Source organism: Peromyscus californicus, unplaced genomic scaffold (assembly GCF_007827085.1).
Source record: "Peromyscus californicus insignis strain IS unplaced genomic scaffold, ASM782708v3 Scaffold_2__1_contigs__length_46816999, whole genome shotgun sequence".
Taxonomy (NCBI): domain Eukaryota; kingdom Metazoa; phylum Chordata; class Mammalia; order Rodentia; family Cricetidae; genus Peromyscus; species Peromyscus californicus.
The window spans coordinates 11,996,357-12,015,092 of record NW_026294540.1 but is presented as its reverse complement, the minus strand read 5'-3'; the positions used below and the strand labels follow the sequence as shown (position 1 = coordinate 12,015,092).

The 18,736-nt window shown below is 47.2% G+C and overlaps 2 protein-coding genes and 1 pseudogene across 7 annotated transcripts in view; 1 reads left to right on the top strand and 2 right to left on the bottom strand.

Annotated features, from left to right (window-relative positions):
- The first annotated feature begins 1,934 nt into the window (after nucleotides 1-1,934).
- The window catches only part of Mapkapk5 (MAPK activated protein kinase 5), a 28,206-nt gene continuing 11,404 nt past the window's right edge, over nucleotides 1,935-18,736 (top strand). Inside the window, exons 1-7 of one of the 6 annotated variants that reach the window (XM_052755260.1) lie at nucleotides 1,935-2,369; nucleotides 6,807-6,880; nucleotides 7,961-8,036; nucleotides 8,799-8,896; nucleotides 10,053-10,161; nucleotides 11,407-11,496; nucleotides 12,806-12,901. In XM_052755260.1, the coding sequence (XP_052611220.1) occupies nucleotides 2,334-2,369; nucleotides 6,807-6,880; nucleotides 7,961-8,036; nucleotides 8,799-8,896; nucleotides 10,053-10,161; nucleotides 11,407-11,496; nucleotides 12,806-12,901 (579 nt within the window). In that variant the 5' untranslated portion in view covers nucleotides 1,935-2,333. Of the gene's footprint in view, nucleotides 2,370-6,806; nucleotides 6,881-7,924; nucleotides 8,037-8,798; nucleotides 8,897-10,052; nucleotides 10,162-11,406; nucleotides 11,497-12,805; nucleotides 12,902-18,736 lie in introns of those variants that run through there. The other 5 variants (XM_052755258.1, XM_052755262.1, XM_052755259.1 and 2 more) reach the window with 5 other exon arrangements.
- Nucleotides 2,388-18,736, bottom strand: part of Tmem116 (transmembrane protein 116) — a 98,244-nt gene continuing 81,895 nt past the window's right edge. The window contains exon 11 of the mRNA XM_052755256.1: nucleotides 2,388-2,875. Coding sequence (XP_052611216.1) covers nucleotides 2,846-2,875 — 30 coding nt within the window. The 3' untranslated portion in view covers nucleotides 2,388-2,845. The remainder of the gene's footprint in view (nucleotides 2,876-18,736) is intronic.
- On the bottom strand, nucleotides 12,908-18,096 carry LOC128120712 (NADH dehydrogenase [ubiquinone] 1 alpha subcomplex subunit 2-like; annotated as a pseudogene).

The following is an 18,736-nucleotide window of genomic DNA, read 5'->3' as shown; positions in this document are numbered from 1 at the left end:
TAGTGGGATTCCGAAGCTATTTTTACATGTTTAAAAGATATTTTTTACTATGCTCATTACGTGTGGTCAATCCAAAGTCTGAGAAATGCCTCTGAGTGGCCCCATTTAACCTGTTTTTACCTTGGTTCCACACCTGTAATGGGTTCCAAATTGTCTGTTCCAAAGAACACACCCTTAGCCTGGCTGTAGGTTAACATAAAAGAGCTCCATTTGGAAGCCCTCAGGAGGGTACACTCGTTCATCTCTTGGTCCCAATCTATCCTCAACACTTACTGGACAATGGCCACTGTGGCCCCAAATTCAAAACTTCCGACTTTTTGTTTTTTGAGACAGGGTTTCAAAAAAAGGTGTAACCCTTGCTGTCCTGGAACTCACTTTGTACACCAGGCTGGCCTACAGAGAGACCCGCCTGCCTCTGCCTCCCAAGTGCTGGGACTAAAGACATGTGCTACCATGCATGACCTGGAGGAAACTTTTGATTTTAATATCTAAATTGATATAAGTAACTTCATAAAATAAATGGGGGAGAGTGGGCTGAGGCCTCTCCTCCATTATTTCTGCATTCTTAAGACCCTCATTAAAAAGGGTTGAAGCCATCTTTTCCTCTGCCAGACCATTCCAACTTTCTGGAGAAGTCTGGCCCCTGTTGTGTGAAGCAATAAACAGAGTCCTGATCGTTGAAGGTCAGGCTCCCCATCGCTTTTCTGCCTCAGAAATTTAATAGAAAGAACATGTACTAAGCTGCTTGTATAAGCCTCATAGCTCCTGGTTTCATTTTATTAGATTATGACTTCATTCAAGGCATCTCCAGAAGCAGTTCATATATCTCCTATCAAAAGAGGAGCAGGGTGGGGTAATTTCTTCAGCAAGCCTCCTTTCTACGTTTTGAGACAAGCATCTCCATGTAACCCAGGCTGGCCTTGAACTCGGAGGTCCACCCGCCGCTGATGGGATTAAAGGCATTTGCCACCAGGCCCAGCTTTTTGCAACTTTTTGAGATAGAACTAGAGAGCCACCAAAACGGTACAGAGGGTTTGTGTAGGGCCAATGCGAAGACAGTTAACAACTTACCCCTCCTCCACGCTTGGATACGCCTTGCTTTCCCCGCGTTTGCTCTTGGGAAGCTCACACTCCTTCCCATCTCTCTCTAATTCTCTCATATGTAAGCTCCCATTTAAATAATCTTTAACAAAACCTTCGACTCTGCTTCATAAACTGGCTAGTCCTAAAACTCTGAGCACGGAAGCCACGCACTCGTTTGGCCCCCCTGGAAGTCCAGGGGAACGCCTCGGGATATTGAGGTAGCGGCCGGCAGCTGCATCTCTGACCCCGCACAGCTGATGGAACAAGCACAATCCAGTTGGTTCCCACATAGCCAGGTCTCCGTATGTCCCACGTTACCGTTCTGGTCCTAGCCACCTTCCACGGGCCGTCTCCACAAGCTTTTTCTGGAGGTGTAAATCCTCGCAGCGTGGACATGGGGCAGCGGGCTCCTGCGCACGCGTACCACACGCGCCCCGCGGCTCCCCGGGCTGACCGGCCGGCGCGCCGTCTTACGTCATTAACGCGGCGCCGTCGCAGCGGAAGGCCCGGGGCCCTGTGCTGCGTGCGGCGCGCCCCGGGGAGGACCCGGCGGGCGCCTGCACATCAGCCGCGCGGCCCCGGGAGTGCCTCGGAAAGCCCGGCCGACGCCGGCAAGGCGCGCTTGGGGCTGTGGGGTCTCGGAGCTGGGCGGCAGCATGGGTGGCATGGGACGGCAGAGGACTCGGCGCGGGCGGGCGGCCGGCACGGCTGCCCGGCGCGGGCGTCCCGGCGATGTGTGGCGCTGAAGCGGCAGTGGGAGCGGCGGCGGCGGCGGCGGCAGCGGCGGCAGCGGCGGGCTCGGCTTCGGCTTCGGCTTCGCGGTGGTGCGGGCGGCGGCGGCGGCGGCGCAGGCCCCTCCTCAGGACCTGGCGAGCCCGGGCCTAAGCGGCGGCCCCACGAACCCCCCGCACGGCGCTCCAGGCCGGGCCCCTCCCCGTCTCGCCCTGCCCCGGGAGCCTGCCTCCCCGGCCGGGGATGAGGCCGGGAAGCGGCTGCGCGGGGCCCAGCACAAAGGCTTGTCCCCAGGGGCCACCGCCGCTGCCGCCGCCGCCGCCCCCACCAGCCTAGAGCCGCCTGTGGAAGCCGAGCCGGCACCCGGGCCCTCATCCCCTCCGGTCCCCAGTGGCGGGCACTGCCCGTCTCCCCGAGGCCCGGGGACCCGAGCTCCGAGCCCTTTGCTTCCTCGGCTGCCAGGGGACCGGACAGCCGCGCAGCCTCCGCCGCTCCGGGCTGTGGGAGCCCTGCGGAGCATGTCGGAGGAGAGCGACATGGAGAAAGCCATCAAGGTAAGGGAGAGATGCCACTTGTTCCCTGCTTTGTCCTGTGATTCCTCTCAGCGCCAGCCTCGGGAAATCGAGAGAACTTGGATGAGAGTTTAGAGGTTCTAGTCACTAGAATCTGGTGAATCCGGGTTCCAGCCTCCCCTTGATCCTTGGACCGTGCTGAGTTGTGGAGGGTGGGGATGTCCGATTCTCTCCAACTTCCTTGGCTGAGGTAGTTTGTGCTCAGCTAGAACGAAGGTGAGTAGCGTGGGGATACTTGATATAAGTGAAACTAAGAGGGCTTTGTGGGACTCTTCCCGTCTCATCGCCCCCGAATGCCTCCATTTGCTTCTCGGTGGTCCGCTGCAGCACTTGGCAGCGGCTCTAACTGACCCCTCCGGTTAGGTCTGAAACAAGCCTGTTTGAGTGCTTCAGGCCCAGAAGTTGGTTCGCCTTCGTCCAAAACGAGTTCTTCGGATTTTCCCTCCTTTTCTGTGCATTCATTTCCTCCTGTTCTCTTGCCGGCCCTCCTAGGAATCAAGAGTTTATTTCAGAGGAGCTAACAGCACCCTCTGTTCTAAAATGACCCCAAACGAGACTGGGAATGTAGTGCAGTTGGTAGAGTACTTTCCTTACCATGCACGAATCCCTGGGTTTGATCCCTAGCATTTTGTAAAACTGGCACAGTGGCGCAAGTCTGTCATCCCAGTGCACAGGAGGATCAGAACTCAGAGCTAGTACTGTGTTTTGAGGTTTTTGGTGAGTAAGGGCTCTTGAACTCAAGCCTGATGCCCTGAGTAAGATCCATGGACCCACAAGGCTGGAGAGAATCAACTTTTTTTTTTCTTTCTTTTCTTTTTTGTTTGTTTTTTTGAGGCAGGGTTTCTCTGTGTAGCCCTGGCCGTCCTGGATCTCACTCTGTAGACCAGGCTGGCCTTGAACCCAGAGATCCATTTGCCTCGGCATCCTGAGTGCTGGGATAAAAGGCGTGTGCCACCACTGCCTGTCGAGAACCTACGCTTGCAGGTTGTCCTCTAGTCTTTGAGGACATACACCTGCATAGGTACACAATGAAATCATAAAAAGTTTAAGGTCATCTTTGGCCACATAGGGACTTAAGAGGCCAGCCTAGGGCTACAAACTCTGTGTATAAATCAATAAGTACATAAATTAGAATGACCCTAGTAAAAATGACTGTTTTCTGAGATAGGATTCCTGTGTGTAGCCCTGGCTGTCTGGAACTCGCTCTGTAGACCATGCTGGCCTGCTTCTGCCTCCTGAGTGCTGGTATTAAAGGCATGTGCCACCACTGCTCTGCCAGAATAGACTTTTGTTTGTTTTAGTTTTTTTTTTAAGAGTGACAGCTTTGTTATGTGTTGACACTTTTCATGTTTTTATTTGACAGTTTCATGCATTTATTCTTCATTGTTTTGGTTTCACCATTGAGAGTATTTATATTTGCTTGGTATGGTGGCATGTGCTTGAGGCCAGGAGTTCTAGGTTAGCCTAGGAACACAGTGAGATGTCTATCAAAAACGTTTAAACAAAACAAAAAAGAAATGAAAAAAGTCCTTAGTTAGACTCAGTATCAGTATTGTTTCTTTTAGTCTTCGAATGTATTAAAAGTTTTAAGAACATTTTAAAATGTGTGTTTGTGTATGTCTCTGTGTGTGTGTGTGTGTGTGTGTGTGTGTGTGTGTGTGTGTGTGTGTGCATGCGTGCACATGAAAGTTAGTTCTCTCCTATCATTTGGGTTCCAAGGATACAGCTCGGGCTTGATGGCAAGTGCTTATTACCTAAGCCCTCCTTGGGCATATTTAAAAACAAAAGAAATTAAAAAAAAAAAAACTCACCACAACTTTTTCTGGGTGGGGCTGGAAAGATGGCTTAGTGATTAAGAACATCCACTACTTTAAAAAAAAAAAAAAGTGGGGCGATGGTGGCGCATGCCTTTAATCCCAGCACTTGGGAGGCAGAGCCAGGCGGATCTCTGTGAGTTCGAGGCCAGCCTAGGCTACAAAAGTGAGTTCCAGGAAAGGCGCAAAGCTACACAGAGAAACCCTGTCTTGAAAAACCTAAAAAAAAAGAACATCCACTACTTTTGTAGAGGACTCCAGTTTGGTTCCTAGCACCCACACTGAGTGGCCCACAGCCACTCACAACGGTCTGTATCTCTAGCTCCAAGGGATCTGAGACCTGGTTCCAGGGCACTTGTACACTTACCCACACATAATTAAAAAAAAAAAAAAAAATGGGCAGGGCGTGGTGAAACACACCTTTAATCCAAGCACTTGGAAGGCAGAGGCGGTTTAACTCTGAATTCAAGGCCAGCCTGGACTATATGGTGAGACTCTTGTCTCAAAACAAAACAAAACAGAGGCTCTGGAGAGATAACTCAGCACTTAAGAGCACTGGCTGTTCTTGAGAAGGACCTGGGTTCAATTCCCAGCACCCACATGACAGCTCACAACTGTCTGTAACTCCAGCTCCAGGGAATCTGACACTCTCACACACAGACCTGAATACAGACAAAACTGCATATAAAATAAAAATGAAAATAATTAAAAACAAAACAGAAACTATTGAATCTGTGCAGAATCTATCTTTGTGTACAGTAGTCAGATATAGTTACTATTTTTTTTCCTCTTCTCCTATTGGATGATAATTTCATGGGTTTTATGTATCTAGTAATTTTTGTTTAAAGTTAACATTGTAATGACTATGGACTCTGACTCCTCCACCAGCTTGTTACATTTGTAGCTGCCTAGAACTAAAAGGGAATTTCTTTTCCTTGTGCATGCTAATGTCTGCTCAGGGATGTTAGGTTTTTGTTTTTCTCAGCCTGTGTGTGTTGTCTAGCTATGTCAGCCGCTGATGTGGGCAGAGACTTTCCAGTGTTTTGAACTCTTTGAGGCCTGGACCCCTGCCGCTCAACCCCTGTGGTTCTGGAGTCCTTTCAGAATGGAGCTGACTGCAAAGTCCCTTCTGCCTTTAGATTTTCCCTGGCCCCTCAACCCCCCAGTCCTTGTGGTTTTCTAGTCCATTAATCAAAAAGAGGTCTGTGGAGAGCTCACTTCGGCCTTATTCTCTGGTCTGTGTAGCGGTCTGCCCTCCAAAGCCACAGAGTCTGCATTCCTGGCCAGGACCATTGTCTTGGAGCTTACTTAGCACAGCTGTCCCTTGTCACCTACATTCTCCTGCTCTTACCTGCACAGTCCACCATCTTCTTCCCTGTCCAAGAGAGCAGCAGCATGGCTTACTTTCATAGGCAGCTTCACGCTGGGAGCAGGCCACACCACTGACTGCTCTGGGCAGTGAGGACAGAGGCTAGGAGCTGCAGGAGCCAGGCTGCATGCTGAGTTTGACCTCACTTCTAGTGGGTTGAAAAGGACAGTTCTCTGTTGTTCAGCTTAGACTCTTCTGAAATAGTTTTGACAATTGACAGGGTCTGCCTCTGCAGTCCTGGCTGGCCTGGAACTCATGTAGACCAGGCTGGCTTGCCGCTGCCTCCTGGGTGCTGGAAGGAAAGGCGAGAGCAGTTCTATTGTTTTGTTTTGACAGTTTTGTCCAGCTTTAAACATGTTTATGGAAAGCAGCTGCCGGCCTTTCCCACTGTCTGAGAATCTCCTGTTATCGTTGAGCCTCAGAGAATGTTGGTGGTCTACCCAGATAAAGATGAATGGAGAATGAATCTAGAGTACTTCATCTACTCTATCCCAGATCAGTTGTTCTAGAATCTCAAGTGAGGGGCCTGGGCATTGGGTCGTTTTGAATTTAAACATTCTCAGGTGGTTATGGTGGTTGGTTACTGAGGAGCAGCAGTCTGGAGTGGGTCTGCAAGTGCCTTTCTTCCTGTTGTGAAAGCAGGTATCCGAATGCCAGGCTTGAACATGTAGCCTTTCTGCTCTCTCTCAAGTAGGCTATCACCTTCACATGGGTGGAGGGTTAGGCCTGAGAGTCCACGCTCCTCTCCACACAAGCTGAACAGTTTGTTCAAGGATGTAAGCCTCTGCAGATAGCTGACACGGTTTTCTGAATCTCAGAAAGTACATTGATTGTTGTGGTGAAGACACACGAGTTACTGTGCCGTGTGTGTGCACATGCATGAGTTACTGTGCTGTGTGTGTGTGTGCACGAGCATGGGGGTGGAGTGCTGGGATGGATGTGGGCCTCTTGTATGCTACGGATTCCGCACCCATCTGAAGTCCTGACCTTGTAATACTTGGACACCCTCTGTAAAGCATCATTTGTCTACTTAAATAGACCGCGTAGGTGGGGAACCTGTGCTATTGGAAGGTAGTGATTGGGAGGTGGTGGCAGTTAAGCAGACAAGTGCAGTTGTAAAGCCCATGGACTGGTTTAGAAGGTGAGGTGCTGAACCAGGCTGTCCTACCTCTGCTCAGTTCTCTAGCTTAACAGTGGAATCATCTCTGCCCCTCCCCCTTTTCTTCTTATTAATAGGAAACCTCCATTTTAGAAGAATATAGTATCAACTGGACTCAGAAGCTGGGAGCAGGAATTAGCGGTCCAGTCAGGTAAGACACCCATGTGGAAAACAGGGCCCACTGCTCTGAGAGGAGACACAAACTGAGCCCTGAGCTACAGGCATCAGATGTGCCTTGAGAATTAGCCTGGGTTTAAATTACAGTAGAGTTTTTGTTTGGTTTTGGATTTGGTTCTAGTGTTGGGTTTTGTGTGTATAAAGAACATGTACTATTGAGCTAGAGTAGAGGGTATTTATACGATTATGTTTTTCACATTTTTATGAGTGAATGTGTGTGAACACACGCACATGGGTGCACATGTGTGCCATAGCACGTGTGTGGAAGTCAAGGGATGACTTTCAGGAGTTGGTTTTCCTTTCCTCCATGTGGGGCCTAGAGATCTCATTGGCCCCTTAGTAAAAGCTTTTTTTTACATCTAGACACAGCTAGGTAGCAAGGTCATATGGTCTATAGAATTACAGGTTAGTTTTAAGATGTCAAAGTATTTGGGCCAGTGAGATGCCTCATTGGGTAGAGGCGCTTATATACAATTCTGAAGGCTTGGATTCAATCTCTGGAACCAACAATAATACTGGAAGGAGAGAACTGATTTGCAGGTTCCCCTGTGACCTCCAAATGTATACACACACAAAATAAGAAATTAAAAATGTAGTTAAAAAATGGAAAAGGTGTGACTGGAAAGATGGGTCAGAGTACTGGCTACTCTTGTAGAGGACCTGGATTTGATTCCTAGTACCCATAAAGTAGCTCACAGCCACCTGTAACTCCTGTTGCAGGGGATCTGATGACCTCTTCTGACCTTCGCAGGGACCTGGTGGAGAACAGATTTACATGCAGGCAACACGTTCATACAATAAAAACAAATAAAGGAATTTTTTAAAAATGTAGGAAAAGACTGGGTCACTTTTTGAGAGGCCGTCATTTCTGCCTTGTGACATTACTGCTGGGTCGAGACCCAGAGACTTTCCCTGCCACCCGCTGCTCTAGGGAAGGTTGTTTGTATTTGTCCGTCTGTCTGTCTGTCTGTCTGAGACAGTTTCTACAGGCCGTGCCCTCCTGGCATTTGCTATGTAGATCCTGACTGCCACTGTGATTCCCCTCTACACCCAGGGTCTGTGTGAAGAAGTCTACTCAAGAACGGTTTGCACTGAAAATCCTTCTCGATCGTCCAAAAGCTAGAAATGAGGTATGTTCCTTTAGTACTTGGACTTGTTTACACACACACACACACACACACGCACACGCACGCGCACGCGCGCACACACACACACACACACACACACACACACACACACAGGAGACAGAGGGGTGTGTGTGCAGTGTCTGTGTAGGCCAGAAGAGGGCATTAGATGCCTTAGAGCTGGAGTTACAGGTCGTGCGAGCCACTCAGCGTGGGTACTGGGACCTGAATTTGGGTCTTCAGGACGTGCAGAAAGCACTCTTAACCACTTGGCCATCTCTCTAGCCCATGTTTAGATGTTTTTAGGGCCTAAGAATATGTCCGTGTTTACAGTTAGGCAGGCAGCCTCCTGGCAAATAGAGAGATGTGTGGAGAAGCTCTGTCCTACTGAACTTCTCTACCCTGTTCACATTGTCGAGTTCTGTCACAGTGTGGAGAGCTAGCTAGCGTGTGAGCTTTCCCTTCAGGCTGCCTCACATCTTCTTACAATTAGTAGCGGTGATCTTGAAATAAATGAGTTATGTATGTTTTCTTTTACTAATAGAGGACATAGACAGTGGATCTGTCAGTACAGTTTTATTTGGGAGAAAATACTGAGGAGATGGTCCAGACAGGAAAACAAGGTTCTTTTGTATTATTTAGTCTAAGTGGTAAGGATTTTACAGAAGTAGACATCCTTTGGACTCAGTGTGGTCAGTTTTTGATGGGACATTTGGGGGAAAATGATGGTATTTCCTTTGCACAAACATTTCTTGTATTCTCTTTAAGGTGCGTCTGCACATGATGTGTGCCACACACCCCAATATAGTTCAGATTATTGAAGTGTTTGCTAACAGTGTACAGTTTCCTCACGAGTCCAGTCCCAGGTAAGACTGCACAGGGCGGTCACCATACGCCCGCCCACGTGGAGGTCATGTTGTACAGAATTGCCCTCTTCTGTGTCTTCTTTCCCTTCCCCACCCGCTTCCTCTCTCCTCTTCCTACTTTTTTCTCTTTGTGTTTAAAAACATAGAAACATTTGTAAAAGCAGAATTATGTAACAAACGCCCAAGGTCTCAGCACTGAGTTTTACCAGCTGCCTATGGAAAATCTTGTTTCATCTGCTACCCTCCTCTACCATTGATCTGACTACTCTTTCTTTTTAAAAAACTTTTTAAGGGTTGGGGATTATAGGTCAGCAGTAGAGTGTGTGCGTGCGTGCGTGCGTGTGTGTGTTACAGTTTAGTTAAAAGCAAAATAAAGCATTAAAGAGCCAGGTATAGTGGTACATGCCTGTAATCTTAGAACTGAGAAGCTAAGGCAGGAGGATCATACATTCCAGTCTAGCCTGGCCCACATAGTAAGACTATGTTTCTAAATAAATAAATAAATTGGAATTGAAATAGATTTTATTCCAAATCGGTGAGAGGGGCCCAAATGTCCTTCCAGACCCAGTCTTAGAGGCTGATACAAAGCCCCCGTTGCGGATCTGACTTCCCTTTTGAAGAAGGAAACCATGATTATTATTTGAGCTGCACATTTGGGATGGGAAGTGCCTTAGGTGGACTGAGATGTGAACGCTGTCATGGCAGTACAGTAGGCGGCCAGCAAGGAGCCTCTTCCTTGCCTTCTGAACCTTAGAAAGCAGCATAGTGTAAGTGCCGCCTGCCTCCCCAGAGGCTGTGGGAAGTGGGCACTGTGGAGCTGGTAAAAAGAGGTGGAGTCTTGAAAGCCAACGGGAAGTCGATTGTTTTCCACAACTATGCTCTGTTGGTGAAAGCATTTGGATGGAAGCAGAAGCATTTATATGAAGGGACAGGAACCCGATTCATGTTTTGTTGTGTTTTTTTCTGTTTTCTTTGTTTAGTTGAGCATATGAGGATCATTGCACTTGATTAGTGGCCAGATAACCCTGAACTTAGATAGTGGTTACATATTTTGTAGATGAGCTCACTTCATGGCAGTTTTTGATGCTTCAGGGTTTTTCTTTTTCCTTTTCCTTTTTTTTTTTTTAACTTAACAAAATCAAATGCTTTCAAACAGGGCTCGACTCTTAATTGTAATGGAGATGATGGAAGGGGGCGAGCTATTTCACAGGATCAGCCAGCACCGGCACTTTACAGAGAAGCAAGCCAGCCAAGTAACAAAGCAGGCAAGTCCACCTGGCGGGCGGGCGGGCGGGCGGGGGCCAGGGGGTGCCGACCCTCTGGCTAAGCGGTCCAATTGCATCCATCGGGGAAGACAGCTGAAAGAACAGCTCCATTTGACCTCTCATTGCCTGCTTTGTTATAACCAGAAAGGACGCCTCATGGGGAAGTGGGACCCCTTTCTACTTTGGGAGGGAGGATTGTATTAACTGTGTCACGTGTGTCCCAAGGCTGCTGGGAGAGTGTCTTCCACTGACTGATGGCAGCTGTGCACAGGTAGCTTTGGATGCTGCTGATGCCCACTTGGAAGATCCTTTAATATAAGCTTGTTCTCAGGCATCTCTAGCTGAGATGTTTCTTGCATAAGTCACCCATCATTTCTGCAGATTTTAATACTCTTCTCAGATTTTTATAATAGTGAATGATTCTTAGTCATAATCCATCATATTTTATTGTATAAATGATTTATGTCCCATTTAATACCCTCACTCCAGCCAGCACTGACCACTCATAGAGGTGACAAGCTAAACCTCAGGCTTGTCTTCAGAACAAGCAAGCAGACCCCAGAATGGCAAACGGCCCAGCAGTTAGCTTTATGAGAAAGCTCTCGCCAGTTTTCCACCCTCAGTTTTCAAGTGTCTTTTGATGCCTCCTTTCCGATGGACTAGGGAGCAACCAGTATTTGAAGTGCTGAGTGAGAGCCGCACACCGAGTGGGGGGACTACAGAATCTTTTCTGTTTAACTTTTAAATTACACCGTTCATTTCTCAAATACTGAGACTAGAGGATGAGCTCTGATCATCTGTAAAAAACCACAGTTGCAGGTCTACACAGACAGATGTATTGTCATTAAGTAAGATGAGGTAGAAAATCAAGCCAGCGGGCTGGAAGGCTTTGTCTACCGTTCAGCTCCCTAGAGTGCCATTGTCTCTGAGGTGCAGTCCTGCTCCCCGCTGGGCAAGCCCCTGCCTACTGAAGATGCTGCCTGTGGGGTCCCCTACAGTATCTCTCCCCGCAGGGCATCTTACAGGATGTATCCCCGCTATATTCTGACAAAGGATCATTTGCAGTCAGGTTTGTTTAGTAATTACAGGCTGTAGTTAAAGTAAGGTGAATTCATTTCTGGGCTTCTGTTTCGAAACCGACACTGGGCACAGCTGTAACTGACTTAACCCCCCGAGCTCTCACGCCAGGTGTGTGAGAGCTGGTGCTTGTCTAAGAAGTGGCTGCCCCACTGTGCCCTTTTTCAGATAGCCCTGGCTCTGCAGCACTGTCACTTGCTAAACATTGCGCACAGAGATCTCAAGCCTGAAAATCTGCTTTTCAAGGATAACTCTTTGGTGAGAAAACCTGCTTTTCCTCGTTTGATGCTGTCGCTTTGTTTTGTTTGATTTTCTTTCTTTCGTTAGACAGAGTCTGTGTTTCCCAGGCTGGCCTTGAACTTGCTCTGCAGCTGAAGATGACCTTGAACTTCTGATCCTCCTGCCTCTACCTCCTGAGTGCTGGGTTCCAGATTTGCATCATCACATTCAGTTTATGGACACTGGGGATTGAACCCAGGACTCCTCCGAGCAAAGTAGGCAGGCATGCTGCCAACTGAGGTACATCCCCAGCCTTGTTTTGTTTTAGTCACACTGCCCTGATATGTAGATCAGGCTGGCCTGGAACTCATGTAGACTAGGTTAGCCTAAAACTCAGAGTTTTCCTTTTGCTTCCTGAGTCCTAGGATGGCAGGTGTGTGCTTCCCTCTGGCTACACCAAGTCCATGTGCAGGAGGTTTTAGGTCACGAGGCTTTTAACACTTTTCCCCACTTGTTTCCTTGTTAGGGCTCAGAAGTGTCGTGACACCTGTGACATGGGTGATTTGGACAGTACGGATATATTTACAGGACTTACAAATTTATACTCGGAGGGCCTCTAGGGAAAGGCAGGAATTGATGTGCTTTTTTATGTCACCTTGAAAGTTAAGTTTGATTTGCTGCTAGCCCTGTCTTGTTTTTCTCTTTATTCCTGTCTGCTGCCCCATATTCCACCAGTCAGTTACACTAGTTGCCATGCAGCTGATGTTCAGAATGAAGCAGTGCTCGGGGGGTGATGAGAGGAGGGGCCAGTAGGCTAAGACACTGTGAACTGTGCTCACAACTATGGATCAAGGCTGACTTTCTTCTGGACTACTTTTAGATTACTGATTGATTGACTGGCTTTTTGTGTGGGTGAGTGTTTTCCCTGGAGGTGTATGCAGTGTCTGTGAAGGCCCGAACAGGGCATTGGATGAGCTGGGACTGGAGTTACAGGTGGTTGTGAGCTGCCACATGGGTGCTGGGACCCAAAGCCAGGCGTTCTGCAAGAGCAGGAAGTGCTCATAAGTTCTGGGCCTGCTACAGCCCCTCCGTACTAAGAACAGTTTCCACACGCCCTTCACAGGCTCAGGTCTCAGCTAGAAACTGACAAGAACCTCATGCCTGCATTGTCTCCCTTTTATATATATGTAGGGTTTTATCCTCGAGCCCAGGCTGGCCTCAAACTCATGGTAATCCTCCTGCCTCAGTGTCCACAGTGTTGGGATTACAGGCATGAGCCACCATACCTGGCTTCCAAAAGTGTTTCCTGACAGCTGTGCAGTATTGACTCCAGTGTGTTTTCTTTCAGGATGCCCCTGTGAAATTATGTGACTTTGGATTTGCTAAAGTTGACCAAGGTGATTTGATGACACCCCAGTTTACCCCTTATTATGTAGCACCTCAGGTAAGCATGTTTTCTTCCTTACAGTGTATTGCCAAATTGCCTGTAGCCTCTTGTTCCTACTTTTTTTTTCTTTTTTTTTTTAAAGATTTAACTATGAGCGTATTTTTTTGGTTTGGGTTTTTTTGGGGGGTGGTGGTTTCAAGACAAGTTTTCTCTGTGTAGTGTTGGAACCTGACCTGGAACTCACAGAGATCCAACTGCCTCTTCCTTCCGAGTGCTAGGATTAAAAGCGTGTGCCACCACCACCTGGCAAGTGTATTTTTTATATAAGAATGTTACTATAGGTGCTCATGCAGGCTCCGAGAGGGTGTTGGATTTCCTGGAACTGGAGTTATAGGTAATTGTGGATACTGGGAATTGAACTTGGATCCTTTGTAAGAACAATACATGCTTGTAATTGCCAAGCCATCTCCCCAGTCCCAGCTCTTGTTCCTTCTCTTCTAGACTTGTATCAAGGTGGGGAGCAGGCACTCAGATTCAGAAACCTCTAGATTGTTTCATTTGGCATAGAATTTTGCTTTTTTTTTTTGTTTTTTGTTTTTTGTTTTTGGTTTTTCAAGGTAGAGCTTCTCCATGTAGTTTTGCGCCTTTCCTGGAACTCGCTCTGTAGACCAGGCTGGCCTCGAACTCACAGAGATCCGCCTGCCTCTGCCTCCTGAGTGCTGGGATTAAAGGTGTGTGCCACCACCGCCCGGCAGAATTTTGCTTTTAAAATCAGCGTTTAGGCTCTGGGTAAAGTGTTTACCGCACAAGTCTGAGGACCTGAGTTGGAGTCCCTAGAGCCTGCATAAGGCTGATGTGCATGTATTTACAGTCCCTGTGTTCTGTCGTGAGGTGGGAGGTGAAGACAGAAATCTCAAACTCAGAGATCCGCCTGCCTCTGTCTCCAGAGTGCTGGGATTAAAGGCGTGCACCACCACACCCAGTGCACAGATTTTTTTAAAAATCAACTTTTGTTAAGCTACAGTTTAGAGGTTTGGTTTACATGCAGTAAAACACTATAGATCCAGGAAAGCCAGGGGGCTTTATATTGTAGATGCTACCAACCCCACCACATATTCAACGTGGTTTCCTGTATCTGCCCATGATAGACTTCAGGACATAGCGTTGTCACTACTCCTGTGCATGGCACTATTGTTAAGCACTGTGATCTTGCCCTTGTGGTATCTGAGCAGGCTGTTAGGTGACTCACAGGTGTGTGGTGGGTGGAGGGCAGATACTCTTAGTGGAGGGAAGGGTCCAGTCCCAGGTGCTGTTAAGCAGGATGGTGCTGCACGTAGCGAACTCAGTGGTGCAGAACTCGTAGGTTAAGATTGTGCAGTTTCTTACTTTATGGTTTTGGACTGGGGTTAACTGCTGGGGAGTGAAACTGTGGGAAACAAAAGGGAGACTTGGGGTGTGCGCTGGCTCAGTGTGTAAACCTGACGAGCTGAATGTGGTCCCGGGGCCCACGTGGTGGAAGGAGAGAACTGAGTTCTTCTTGGACTACACCTGTGCTGCCACACATATGCACATCATAGCCAGTAAATAAACACGTAATTGAAAAGTGCTTTTAGAAGGGAGACCATTCCTTCTTTGGGTGTAGTTTCAGTACTAACGAACATGACCTCCATATGAGCGTCACCACAGTGACATTTGGAGTCGTCATCTGCAAGCCCGTGCCCTCCGCTCAGCTCCTTCTTTGTCTGATCCACAGAGCTGACTCCCTTCATCTGCTCTTGGTCTCATTGGTTAATTTTGCTTACTACTGAATTTCATGGAAATGTGATTGTGACCTTTCTGTCTCACTTCTTTACCCAGCATGCTTCAGAAACTCATCTGTGCTGCATGTGTTAATAGAGTCCTTTCTGTTGCTAGGTAGTATTCCATTCTACAGCCAGACTGTGTTTGTTTTTCATGCACTATTGGCCAGTTTTAATACAGCTGCTAATTAAGAATATTCGTTTATGCATGTGGTGGTGGCACACACCTTTAATCCTAGCACTCGGGAGGCAGAGCCAAGTGAATCTGAGTTCGAGGTCAGCCTGGTCTACAGAGCAAGATCCAGGACAGGTACCAAAACTACACAGAGAAACTCTGTCTCGAAATCGAGGAAAAAAAAAATTTACTAATTTTGAGTTCATAGTTTCCCATCTGTAAGGTACCTTACAATAGCTTTTGTCATTTATGGGTTGTTGTTGTTGTTGTCTTGGCTTCTTTTGTTTTCTTAGAGTCTGACTATGTAACCCAGGCTGGCCTGGAACGCAGAGATCCACCTGTCTTTGTCTCTTGAGTGATTAAAGGTGTGGCTGCTGTGTCCAGTGGAAATCACATTTTTTGCAGCTGCACTTGTTTGAACGAACAAACAATTGTTGCATCATGGAATTACCTTGCACTGTTGATGAGATTCATCTGACTGCAGTAGCTTTCTGTAAGCCTGATCCTCAACAGTATGAGGAAGCCCTTCAGCTTCCACGGTCCCAGTCTGGACTTGGCCCACTTTGCTGTCCTTCCATGTGTATAACCTGTCTTCGGTACACACGAGCCCCTGAGTTGTCAGTGCGCTGGGTGGAGCCTGTACATAGAATCTGAGATCTTCTTCCAGCTGTATGCCACTGGTTTATGGAGATGCAGGGGACTTTTGTACCTGACATTGTTTCCTAGTATCTGAGTGTACTTCCATCATTTTTGTTGGTCCTTTGTTGTTGTTTTAGTTTGGTTTCATTTTTCAAGACAGGGTTTCTCTATGTAGCCCTGGCTGGCCTCGAACTCACCAGAGAACCACCTGCCTCTGCCTCCAGAGTGAGCCACCACCATCTGGTTGATCATTGTTTTTTCTGTAGATTTATTAGGATTCCATCCCTAGAAGTTCCTGTTGTTGTAATGCATACCTTTAGTTGGTATGTTCCTTTCTGTCTTCCTGCTCCATTGAACCAGCTAGGACTACCATGGAGGACAGGCTCATGTCACCATAAGAACAGACATCCTACAGAAGTAAAGTTCACTTTAGCCACTAAGTCTAGGGTAACTTCTGTTTCTGTGGGTGTCAGTGGAAGGCTAAGGGAGTTCTCTCTGTTCCGGTAGAGGAAAGTGCATGTGTGTTACATTGTTCTCAGTGCTTTTCCTCTCCACGCCCCCCTTTAAAATAATAAGGTCTTAAAACTAGCCCAGGTTGGTCTTGAACTCACAGCAGTCTTCCTGCCTTAGCTTCCTGAGTGCTGGAATTACAGACATGAAGTACTACACCTGAATGTTCTTGAGTTAATATTTTGGTAAGGCATTTGTATTTTCTGTCGGAGGCTATTGATCTGTAATCTCCTGTAATATCTTTGCCTGCTTCTAGAGTTACTGGGTCAAAGCTGACTTAATGAGATAGTTGGAAAATTTGTTGTTGGTTTTGTGAGACCCTTTGTGTAAGATTGCTCGTTGACTTACCATGGGCTGTGCCCTACTGATCCCATCATGCATTTATAGTGCTGTGAGTCAAAAATGCATTCAATATATCCAGCCTGCTGAGCATAACAGCATGGTGCAACACATTATGCTTTAGACTAGCAATTTTTTTTTTTGTACAGCATAAACTTTATAAGGAACAGAGAGCACATTTTCCCACACTGTATTCAGTCCGGTAGAGCCCAGGTTCTGGTACTCTTGCTCACAGTCCTCAGTGAAGACGCTTCAGGCTTTGCCACTTAGCACATCCTCCAGGGCCTGGTTGTTACCTCATCAGCACTCTTCTCTTGGCCAAAAGTGCAGTGGGCCCAGAGCTTGGGCTGCACCTCCAAACATTTCTTGGGTTAGAATGGGTAGGCCAGGGTGCGCCTTCTTCAGCTCCACAAAACATTGCTGGATGAGATCCTTCACACTCTGGCTGCCCGGTGAACATTGATGTAAGTGGATATGTATGCATTTCGAACAGCCCCAGATTTGTGCCGATCACTCGGCTAGCAGTGACGGCTGCCGTCTTTGCCAGACTAGCAACTGTTAATCAGGACCATTGCATGACATGATTTAAAACACATTTGTAGAAATTTTTTTCATGTCTTACTGCCTGTGGTTAACCTTGCATGACTAAAACTGAAGAGAAAGGAAAGGATTATAATGCGTTGTACAGTTGCTTTTCTTTCTCCACCTTCTGTGTGTGTGTGTGTGTGTGTGTTTGTGTGTGTTGTAGTTGTTGGTTGTTTGGGGTTTTGTTTGTTTGAGACAGGGTCTCATTATATAGCTCTGGTGGCCTAGAACTTACTATGTAGACTAGGCTAGCCTCAACCCCAGATAGAACTGCCTGCTTTTCTCTCTCAGTTGCTGAAGTTAAAGGCATATATCACCGTGACTGGCTGCTACTGCTCTTTTGAGACAAGGGTCTTACTGTAGCACAGGCTGACCTCAAACTCTGGATCCTTCTGCCTCTCCTTCCAGTGTGCTGGGATTACAGCCATGCACTTTTATGCCCAGCAAAAATATTTAGGGCTGAGGTGATGCTCAGTTGAAGTGCTTTCTGAGCTAGTAGGAGGCTCTGAGTGTGATCTGCAGTGCTCGTGTAAAAGCTGGGTTCCTACAAGCTAGGAGCTGCATCACATACCTGCAGTTCCTGTGCTGGGGGAAGCAAACAGGAGCGGTCTGAGTTTGCTCATCAGTGAGCTCCGCTTCCTTGAGAGAGACCTTTGTTCATTAAATAAGGTGGAAAGTGATAAAAACACCCGATGTTGATTTCTCCTCCTGTACATACATGCAACTGCACACATGAACATAGACACATACATGGACACAGTTTGTGTTTTATGACATGTTCATGTATCCTGGGCTGGCGTAAAAATGGCTGTGTGGCTGACTGATGACCTTGAACTCATCATTCTCCTGATGCTACTGCTTCTACTTCCTCAATGCCTGTCTTAAAACAAAAAATTATTGCAAGAATTTTATATGGGTTTAGGTTCTAGAATCCATTTGAGTCAATTTTACACATAGATTAGCTGTAGATGCAAGCTTAGCCTTAGCATTTGAATATGCACTGGTTCAGGACTTTTGTTATGAAGTCTCTCCTGTTCTCCTGTTTTGGAGTGGTGGTCAGGAGACAGCAGTTGAACGTGTGTGCGAGTTTTCGTACAGACTGGATTCCTGTGCTTACAGCTGTCTTCATGCCAGTGTTGCATGGTGTCGCTTGTGTTCTGTAGAACCGCTCTCAACAGCAGCTGTGTGTCAGGCATCAAGGGCATCGCCGTAGAGAGCTGATGTTAGTTCTCTAACCTCCAGTGTCCCTGTGGTCTCTGGGACCTCTTGGTTTCTGACATAAAAGCCTGAGATCTGACTGGGATTGTTGGGGAGCTGTCATGCACACTGACCTCTAAACAACATTAGCCCACCAGTGATGACCACATTGGGTTACTACATTTTTTTGCTTTTAAGAATGCCTCATACATACCCCATCTATAGCCATATCCCAAGGTGGCCTCAACCTCATGATCCTTCATCCTTTGATCATTCCCCTCTGAACATGCCTGATCAAACTCTGTCTGCCTGCCCCAGCCACTAAAATGTTGGAATTATAGGCATTTTCCACTGTGCCCAGCTTCCATTTATTTTGTACCATGTTTTTGCTCACTATTATTTGTATAATTTTCATTGTTCAGGTTTTTTACATACCTTTGTAGATGTATTCTTAGTGTTTAATACTTTAATGCTATTATAAATAGTGTTTTATTTTTCAAGTTTAATTAATTCACTTTATTTATTTTCAGTCTTTCGAGACAGGGTTTCTCTGTGTAGCCCTGACTGTCCTGGAACTTGCTCAGTAGACCAGGCTGGCCTTGAATTCACAGAGATCCACCTGTCTCTGCCTCCCAAGTGCTGGGACTA